Below are 10,302 nucleotides of genomic sequence, written 5' to 3' on the forward strand. Positions count from 1 at the left end.
CTTAAAAAGTAGATCAAAATTCTTTATCATATTTTCAATAAATGAAAAAATCAAATTGCAAAATTAATGCATTGTGTGTTTGAATTAAATGCGTGCAGTATATTTTTAAATGAAATCTTAAGAAAAAATAATTTATTTTTGCAAACTTAATTATCCAGCATCCACAAAACAAGAAACTAACGCAACTTTATAATACGCTAACACGTGTTTGAAAATCCTGATTTTATATATATATATATATATATATATATATAACTTACATTTTTTTATAAAAAAAAAGTAATGTACATGTTAACCAAAAAAAAAAAATGCAGTTACAACAGATGAGTCGGGAGCTTTCTAAAGGGCATCATGCGTGAGTTCGACACCCTTATCTTGTGATTTTTTTTTTTTTTTTGGGGACCAACCGATACCTTATCAAAACACATAATATATTATTCAAAAAATATCTTGATGATTGATGATAAAAATCCTAAGCCTCTAATTATTTTACTCAGTCCTATCCAAATAAGTTAGCACCTATAATATTAAAAAGAAATGGGTGAATACAATCACTCAATAACTAATGTTAACTTAACCTATATAAATGCATGTTAATTATTCATAATGATGCAAATGGCATAATCAAATAAAACATATTTACATATTAAACCACTCAATTTATATAATCATGAAACTAACAATCATGTGATATTAGATTATTTAACATGTAAGGGTCACAACACTAACAACTATGTGCCATTTGTAAAACGTGCAAGGCTACAAAAATAATAAACATGTGGCCATATAATAATATACATAATCAATGCCAATATTATACCCTTTTGATACCTCTAACATAAAACCTATAGCTATTTAATGGGATTTGTCTTTATTATCGGACTACCCAAGCCTTTAACTTATGAGGAGCTGCTCGAATAAAACTATTACACTTACTTTAAATCATGATTTTCCTCGATACTAACAATCATGAAATGTCGTTTTACTAATCTAGCCTCTTCATGAATCAATGAAAACTATTTAGGTTTGAGTTTCTTGATAAACAAATGGGATAGTAAAATAACAAGGCAAGCCATCAAGCTCTGAATGGTAGCCTTACTATGTCAATTTCTATTATCTACTCATCTTCCTCTAGGCAAAACCCTTGCCTTATATGATCATGCAATGAAATCATGATTAATACATAATATATGTAATTATTCATCAAGTTCTCTACATGGCATACATATATCATACTCGTTACTTCTCATACTTTCTTGCACTCCCATCACAATTTTATCACTTTTTAAATTCATGTTTTCTTCAAATCATGCATAAACAAAGCATAAAAAATAACTCCAGACAATCAAATTTCATTTTTCATAAGAAAATCTTTAAATATTGGCTCTCTATCACAATTTGCATTCTTTCATATATTAAAAAACATACTCATATTTTATTCAATTATAAATGATTATAACTACTTAACAAACAAAACCACAAACTAAACTTTCCCTCATTACCTCAAATCTTTTAGAGATTAAAAGTTTATCCCTCAATAAAAGCTCTTTATAAGCTATACCAAAGTTTGAATTGTGCACGAAATGATTGATCTACAATTAATACTTTAATTACTCAAAATTCTAATATCTTACACTTAAGTATAACTACTAGGTTTATTAACTCACATTAACTCCATTTAATTTTCTTTAACTTAAATAATTATTAATGTAACACTAAACAATTTAAAATCACACTTTGAAGGTCTAAGGTTCATCTAAAATGGATGCTCCAAGCTCACAATCTTATAAAAACTTCTCAACTATATGTAAAATACTTAAACAACTCTCATTAGTCCCATTTAGACTAATGGGTTCAGACCTATAGCCCTAGGTCCAAAAAATCTCATCTCCCAACCTCAAATCTTACTTTCAAAATGTACACAGAAAAGAAAAGGATATAAAAAAAGCATATCTAGTAAAATCAAACTCCAAAATCTCCAAAAATTGATGTCTTAACAGAAAAAATACTCTCTTTGTTGCGCCCTCTCTGTTTTCTGGTGTCTTTCTCTGTTTTGAACTGTTTTTGCATTTTAAAAGAAAACTAGTTCAAAAAATTATCTCGCAGTATCAATTTTTATGCTACAATATAATGCATAATGGGCTAAAATTCAATCTTCTCTCTACAATTTGAACTCGAGTGACCCAATTCACTTCCAAATTCAATTCAAAGGTTAAAGTGAAACCCAATAGGCCCATTAGTTGTCTTTAATTATTCTCAAATTTAATTATACTTAAATTCACATAATTACCTTTCATTAGCTCAATAAATCATAGAAATTTTTTTTGAGATGTTATACAACATGGTTGATTATTCTTCTTCATTTGTGGCGAAGGTCTAGTGATGATGATGTTGTTGTTGATGTTCTTAACTAATATAGTTTCTTCTTCTTCGGCAAAAGTCCAGTGAAGGTGTTTGGATTACATTGATGTGTTCAAATGTTTCTTGATTATTGTTGGTCGTTGTTATTGTTGCCATTAGTGCCGATGGTGAAAGGTGGTTCTATAAGTGGTGTGTTTTTTTTCTCCCTAGCCTGAGCAAGGTATTTTGATCTTAACAGAATAAAAATACTCCCTCTGTTCAAAAATGTAAAACATTTTTAATCGAATCTAACCTCAATAAAATAGTTACCTACTTTTAAACTAATCCTACATTTTCATATTTATTCCTATTAAACACCCTACACTAAATATAAAGTCATTCATCAATAGGGACACTTTTAAAAAAAATAATTACACCCCAAAAGACTAAAAATGCCTTATATTTTCAAATGAAGGGAGTACATTTTAAATAAAACTTATATCATGATTCCATAAATGTACTAAACACATTTTTAGTTCTCATTTTCAGTTCTATATCCATATCTATTTTCATTAAAATTACATCCATCATACCAAATAGGATATAAAGTTAATTGGGGGAATTGTACTGCAAACCTAAGGGCCCATGTTGCAATTTTTTTGGGAAGCAAAAGTACAATTTTGTTTTTATATAATTTGAAAACTCAAAATTATGCACAATACAATGCACAACACCATATCTATTGATGCACAACACAATATGCATGTGTCTAATTGATCAGTAAGTTTAAAAAAATATACAAGTGATACAGACAATATACAACACAATGTCCATGAATGCACAATAAGATATTCATGAATTCTCAACACAATATCTATGCTCATGCACATTATGTTGAGAATTTGTGATATGGACATCGTGTTGTGCATTTATAAACATCATGTGGTGCATACTCTATGTGACTTTATTTTAATTAACATATAGATCAACTGAACATATATGAACATTGTGTTGAAAATTCATAAATATTATATTATGTATTCATAGACATTGTATTGTACATGCCTTGTGTGATATATATTTCAACCTACATATCAACTGGATATGCATGAATATCGTGTTATACATTCATGAACATCGTGCTGCACATGATCTGAGTTTTTAAATTACATAAAGACAAAATTATATTTTTGCTCTTAAAAAAATTGCAACAAAAACCCCCCGAGTCTGCAGCGGAATATCAAAATATATTGATTGCAAAGTAAAATTTTTTACTATTCTAAAACGTGCAGGGCGATTCTTCCAAGTTAATTGTCCTAGGTTTTATCTAAGCTAAATTGGGCATGAAAAGGAAATATATATCAGGAAGGCAACATGCGGGTAACCCAAAGCGGCAAGCCGGCAAATGAAGGCTTTTACCTGAATTCTGTTTTGAAGCGAACATAGATGCAAAATGAAATGGTCAGCTTCCGTCGGGATTGCGCTCATTACTATTCACAAAACAGCAGAGCAGCATATGTCACTGTAGCATACCCCATAAAAGGGGTGAAGAAAACAAAAGCGCCACTGTTTCCATTATTAGATACCCCCTCCACTACATCTACGTCTAATACTAGCCCCGCCCCACGCCATCCTCTCATTCATGCACCTTTTAGCCTGTCATTTGCGCTGACTTACACTTTTTGCCGCAAAAGTTGTGCATTCACGACTCAGATACAAACCCATCATCAAAACAAACATGGTGGAAGTATCAACAACCACGTGGCCACTTCTGGGACGCCCATTTTGCCTCACGGGTGTCTCCCACTGCAATATGAGCTTTTTATTCCAGCAAAAAAGCAACGGATAGGATAGGATAGGATAGGATCCATGTCCATTCTTGTTCTTCAACTGTGGCTTCCCATCATCAGCTTGGTGGAAACCTCACTGGTTGTTGGTTCGCCAGGGACCAGGCAAGGTGCGCTGGTCCCGACTTCCATCTCCTAACCAATTCATTAACTTCGGATCTCAAATTTGAGGGAAAAGAAAATTACAGTAACTTGGGGGGCATCAACTGAATTGCCTGTTGTGAAAAATAGCAGTTCTCGTGCCAGCCAGAACATCAAATTTTGTCGCCATCAGAGTCAACATCGGTGGGACTCAGTGGCCACATCAGCGGCTGGCTATATAAATTTAGAACCATGAGGGATGGTGGATATGCCTTGCCTAGAGAGTTCAGCCAACACACTATCTGTGGAAGGAGGTTTGAGGCCTAAGGGCAAGGGTAGCCATGGCTTGCTTATTGCCTCTTTTACAACCTTGTCAACAACTTCATCTGCCTGCATGCACCAAACACAAGTAAACTACAAGGAAATTTTCATGAATCTTAAATGCTCAAACGTAGTGAAAGTCATTAAGGATTTGAAAGTGCGAGGCTGCAGTCCCATCCTGCGCAAAATTTAATTGGGACACCCAATTTGGTATCATGCAACACTCTCATAAAGCATTCAATCTAATAGTAAAAACTGGTGGTTTGGCACTAGTTAAGATCAAAAATATTAGAAGAATGAAGGGAAGTATGGCATTACCGGATGGTGCTCTAACGAACTTGGAGGCATGCTAGAGTTATACTCAACATTATTAGCATTGTGCAATCCAGGCAGATGCTGCAGTTTGATCAGAAAAGTTTAATTAGAAACAGGTACGGTTCGATTTAGTTGTGACACTCAGAATAAGAGAAAGTCAAGATCTTGTATTGGTGTTACTCACTTGAGTGTGGGAAAAACAAAGATTTTGAGAAGGTGGCAACACAGGGCAACCCCATGCTTCCGCATGCATCTGAAAAAACAACCACATACTGAATCATCACGAGACCGCGGAAGGTGGTTTCTAAAATAAAGAGAAAGTGCATACTGCTTGAGCTCTGATCAAGATAGTACCCCTGGAAAAGGCTGCCATAGGTGATAGTTAGATGGGCCCCACATCTGTACACCAGCCGGTTGTCCGCCCGGCTGTCCCCATATAGGATACAAAGGAGCTGGAGATAAGGTGTGATTAGCATGATATTGAGGAAAGGCCATAATTGGCCTTGGTACATAATAGTTCCCTTGCACTATATCTCTTTGATTTGACCATCTTCGATCTTCTTCCTTGGGCAAGATATGTCTCTTGTGCATTCTATATTTCTGTTTGACAAAAAACTGTAACTGAGTCAACCTAAGAGGGTACATGGATATGTCTTTTTGCAATCATCTGCTGCCACTAGCAGTGTCATTAAGAAACTGAGACTGTAACCAGCAAGCTAAACAATAACCTGAAGATGGCTAGCCACATTATGCCTCGTCAAATTCTCTACTCTCATTAGCTCCAATATTCGAGAAGGTATGGCTTGATCAATACCTAGTTGTTCCACTGCCTGAACAAATTTGTTGTGCAGTTCAGGCGTCCAGTCTACCTGAAACCAAAATTAAAGAGACAAAAGTATGTTCCGGTTAACAGAACCAGCAAATCATTTGTTTTCAAAAAAAATTCCAATATAGCAAAAAAAAAATGAGAAAAGAATAAGAAACCAACAACATGAGGGTATATGCTTTTGCATAATATATATATATATATATATCTAAATCTAAGATGGATGAAAGTCACATAAGCAGGTAGTAAAACACATAGTTCATGGCAGCTAGGTGACTGAACACTTGTAAGCATAATGCAATTTTCAAGTTTATCAGGATATTGCGGATATGCATATAAATTTTGATGAAGACCTGCTTTGAACTCAAGAATTTTCTGAGAAGATTTTCCTAAACCAGAAAATACATTCTGTAAAGATACATACAAGGAAGGAGGCGAGGATTGGAGTGATGCTGTTTTGTAAAGTGATTTTAGTTGGAAGCTCCTTCAAAAAAAAAAAAAAACTTGATAATTTCTTTGATAAAAAAGTAGTCCGAGACTTGGTAATTCAATAATGCTTCTGATCACTCCATCAAGACATCAACATAGTGAGTGTGTCTATCCATTTCCTGTTATGGATTACTCCAACCATGCAGATTAGATGGGTTAGAAAAATTAAAAGATTCAAAAATAAAGTGATGCCATCTGGTCATGAGTGACATATTGCCAAGATTTGAGTTCATAAGCATGCCAAAGTTTTAACAGGGAGGGGGGGATCTCAACATGTTATCTATGAGTGCTGATTTATAGGCGTTTATGCCTATTTTGCTAGTGAAGGAGAGAGGGATATTCACAAACATGACGAGAACTAGTAGTCAAAAAGCAGGGTACCTTCATCTTCTTTGATTTCTTTTTATTAGCTGTGATCTCACATGTATCACTGTGAACATCTACTTTGTTCGGAGATGCAGTGCTATCATCATTGCTGCTAACAAAATTTCCATCATGATTATTTGGAGAAATATCACTCTCACTCTTAGAACCATTGGCAAAGTCCTCTTCCTTCTTGATTAGGGTCATTTCAAGCTTACTTGGTTGAGGTGTAGCGCCCTCAGAGTTAGAATTACCACATGTAGTTTCGACAGATTTAGTTTCCCCGTCCAGCTCTCCGCTTTCTTTTCCAGTCAAGCAATGAGTCTGTTCATGGCAATCTCCATCATCCAGTAATCTAGCCCCCTGTTTTAATTGCGGTGTTGAAGGAGCTGGGTATTTATTGTCACTCCCAGCTGACAGCTCATTGTCATTTTCACTATACCTCGATATCTTCTCTAAATCTATTGTGATTTTACTTTGATGTTCCTTGTTGTCTCTTTGGAGCTGCAACATTGATACTACAGATTCTTTGACGGGTTTCAGTGATTCAGACAGGACAGTTTCCCCAGCATTAAATGCCTGCTCAATCAAACTACATCAGGAACTATTTTGTTCAAATTATGTTAATAGTGAATCCCACCATGTCACAATTATTAACAGACCTTGTGAACCACATGCTGCCAGATGTTCCTGAGCTTTTCCTCAGAGAGTGGTTTGCTTAGGAACTCAACTGCACCAAGCTTAAGAAATAACAGACAGCATTAACAGGCATGCATCAACAATTAGGATGCAATGAAAATGCACGTATGAGTTACAAAATCTAAGACCAGTAACATTTGAACTTAAACTACCAGACAGTCACTACTTCTATTGGAGGCCTGATTTTAAAGGAGACGTTCAGATTTTGGTCAATAATTTGAAAGTACCAAAAAAAATACGAACTAATAAGAAAGTGCAAGAACATCAAATAGAACATTGAAGTTAAGTTTGAAGGATATTAAATAATGACCCACTACGATTAATACGGCTAAGTCGAAATCTTACTGCTATACACTTCATCATGGTGCTGAGGCAATGATCGTTTGAAGTCACTGCATCAAATTAAAAGTATCACTTGTTAGAAAAATCAAGTCAAGAAGAATGTTACTGGAGTAAACTCCTTCCATGCGTTTCTCATGTCATGTTTGATGTTCCCTTACAGACCATGCATGAATTAAGAAGGTCACAAGATTCTCAACGAGAAAAGAAGTTTTCGTGACAATCATGAAACAAATGAAAGGTTGAAAAATCCTAAGAACTTACAATTATTACAGAAAAAGCAGTAAGCGACAGAGATCCAGAGATGGTGAAACTTGAAATTTATTGTTGGACTTGAAAGGTACAATGTGTGGGCTTCTCCTTATTAAAAACTAGTCTTAGTTGTAATGCATTCAGACTGAAACATTTAACTTTTAAATTCCATTTAGAATAGAGTGAGTGCCCTTTGGGGGTGGAAGAGAAATACAAGTGAATAACTTGCATAGATAGGTTTGGTTTCCGAACTCACTAATGGTTGGCAAGTCTTTAGCATTCTCAAGAAATTTGAAACATCCCTGGTTATTGCTCATATTAACCTGCGATTATAGATGCATTAAGTGGCTGTCTTATATCAATAAGCTAAGAGAACTCAAAATTAGGGGTGACAGAAGATAAAAATCATGACAAGAATTTCACAAATTCTAAAGAACATTACCTCCACTATGGCAACATGGAAACCTTCAGGTTTGCTTGAAATTGCTGACAAGGCTTCGTTCTCGTTGCAGAATATGGAAACTGCAAAATCACGCTGAGGCTTACTAAGCAGAATAACAGAATGACAGGAATGTAAATAAAACAAAGATCAAGGGGCAGTGGGAATAGAGGGATACGAATCGAAATTTCAATTGTATTCAAACTCACGGATATCGGTTCTTAAAACATATTTAATTAAACTTACCTACTTGAAATTGTTTTATTTACCCTGACACGCTCATGTTTTACGTTCAAGTAACCATGCTAACTAAGCATGTCGGTGTACCAAAATTGGGTAGACTTGGTTGTTCAAAGTGAGTCATGAATTCATGTATCTCTAATATTCTCATATTTTGGGTCACAGCAGTTACTGAAACACTCAAAGCAGATAGTTCAGGAGCAAATGAAAGTTTTAGCAGATTTATAAGCCATTTAAAAGAATACCAAAAATAACAGCAAGCATCGCAAAAGGATAAAAAATAGTGTACTTTAGGATTTTCTAACTACCAATTCCATTAAATCGCATACCACAAAATTGCCGAGAATTATATCCAGAGCATCCAAAGCAAGGAAACTTTACAAGATGCTATTCAAGAAAAAAACTGGGGACCAATTCTATTCACTAATAAAGGTGAGTGGGAAATTGCAAAGACGAACTCACAAGTAGGTGAAAAAGTGAGGGAAGCCAACAAAAATAGTATTACCAATATAGTCCATGGCCTCGAGCTTTGTTCTTATATCGGCAGCAGAATTGGTGTCCCCATCAAGGAGAAGAACCCTAAGTCCCTTGGGAAAATCTTTCCAGCTTTGTAAATCATTGGCCGTACAAACCATAGCTGGTTTGGCATCGTTCTCAACCCCTACCCAATTGGTAACATCATTAACCGGTTATCAATATTTAGGGAGACCCAAAAAAAAAAAAATCACAAGCTTGATCTAGTAAGCTAAACAAGACAACAGTCCAATTTGCTTTGCTTCAAAGCTATCAAACAAGAGAAAACAAGATAAGTTACTACGCGTTGTACTGTTTTTAAACCAGAGTTACAAGGAAAAGGAACAAGCAAACACTGCCTTGCATATTACTTAATTTGCTCACATAGTGAAAAAAGGCAAGGATTTTCAGAGAGCATGTAATGCAGCATAGTGACTACCCTTTATAGATCAACCAAAATAAGTTTCGGCTTGAGAAGATAGTGAGAATGCAAAAACTGATCAAGCACGACGCAGCCGGTGAATCATGACACAGCTTCCTACGAATTTTACCTGTTTTTCAAATGACACGTTTACAGAACAATAAAAGATAGAGGCTTGTTTAAGATCTCCCAAAGAGGAAAGGGGGAACAGCAATTCATAATCACAAACCCAGAAAGGAAACCGAGGGGGAGAGAGGGAGGAAAAAGCAGCTCAAAGGTGAGACACGTGCATGCAGATAATCATACCCAGACATATAAAAGCAGAACAAAACACAATCAGGGAAAAAAAAAGTAAGCATGAATGAAGTCATGAACCGAGACAGAATCAGCATCCAGATGAGAAAGTGAGACTCAAAAAACTTGAGCCTTTGGAAAGCATTATTACCACCTTCCGTATAAAAGAAAATGCCTCTTCGTCACTCAGCTTTAGAAGTTTAGATTAGCTGCTCCTCTTTGTTTCGTGGGAAGGAACAGAGGAACGAGAGAGGGGGGGGGGATAGAAAGAGCAAAGGAAGGAGAAGGGTGGAAGAGGTGCAAGTGATGTGTTTTTGAAGCGCGTTTTCAGACTTATGAACAGTAGCTATCAGCTGTTCCGGACCACAGAATACGTAGAAAGCTTCTCTCTCTAAATAATGTTGCCAAAACAATTCTACCACCTCTTCACTCTTCAGCGTTAGTATTCCAAAACTGCCCTTCTCTCACTTCATATTTAGATAATTAAGTTATTTTCTTGCCACATCTTTCCATATATGTGGCA

At 35.4% G+C, this 10,302-nt stretch overlaps 1 protein-coding gene across 4 annotated transcripts; it reads right to left on the reverse strand.

Annotated features, from left to right (window-relative positions):
• Positions 1 to 3,721: 3,721 nt before the first annotated feature.
• On the reverse strand, positions 3,722 to 10,092 carry LOC129322376 (two-component response regulator-like APRR2). Of its 4 annotated transcripts, none has more exons than XM_054968700.1 (12): positions 9,934 to 10,092; positions 9,057 to 9,212; positions 8,315 to 8,394; positions 8,129 to 8,195; positions 7,627 to 7,673; positions 7,245 to 7,322; positions 6,601 to 7,161; positions 5,633 to 5,773; positions 5,259 to 5,519; positions 5,089 to 5,157; positions 4,908 to 4,985; positions 3,722 to 4,658 (listed from the first exon to the last, which is right to left on the reverse strand). In XM_054968700.1, the coding sequence occupies exons 2-12, from the start codon at positions 9,184 to 9,186 to the stop codon at positions 4,503 to 4,505; spliced, it is 1,668 nt and encodes a 555-aa protein (XP_054824675.1). In that variant the 5' UTR covers positions 9,187 to 9,212; positions 9,934 to 10,092; the 3' UTR covers positions 3,722 to 4,502. The 4 variants fall into 4 exon arrangements, with proteins under 4 accessions (XP_054824675.1, XP_054824678.1, XP_054824676.1 ...); XM_054968703.1 differs by having other exon boundaries at positions 5,259 to 5,504; positions 9,934 to 10,091; XM_054968701.1 differs by having other exon boundaries at positions 9,931 to 10,085.
• Positions 10,093 to 10,302: the final 210 nt, after the last annotated feature.

This window comes from Prosopis cineraria, unplaced genomic scaffold, assembly GCF_029017545.1.
Source record: "Prosopis cineraria cultivar Desert tree isolate PC_DT_omini unplaced genomic scaffold, ASM2901754v1 PC10, whole genome shotgun sequence".
Taxonomy (NCBI): domain Eukaryota; kingdom Viridiplantae; phylum Streptophyta; class Magnoliopsida; order Fabales; family Fabaceae; genus Prosopis; species Prosopis cineraria.

Excerpts from the sequence above, each read along its gene's own strand:
- LOC129322376 (XM_054968700.1), bottom strand. The coding sequence starts at position 9,186 with ATGGTTTGTACGGCCAATGATTTACAAAGCTGGAAAGATTTTCCCAAG. Across the intron at positions 5,774-6,600 it reads AGAAATCAAAGAAGATGAAG|GTAGACTGGACGCCTGAACT; the intron begins GTACCCTGCTTT and ends TTTTGGTTTCAG. Across the intron at positions 4,659-4,907 it reads GTTCGTTAGAGCACCATCCG|GCAGATGAAGTTGTTGACAA; the intron begins GTAATGCCATAC and ends TGGTGCATGCAG.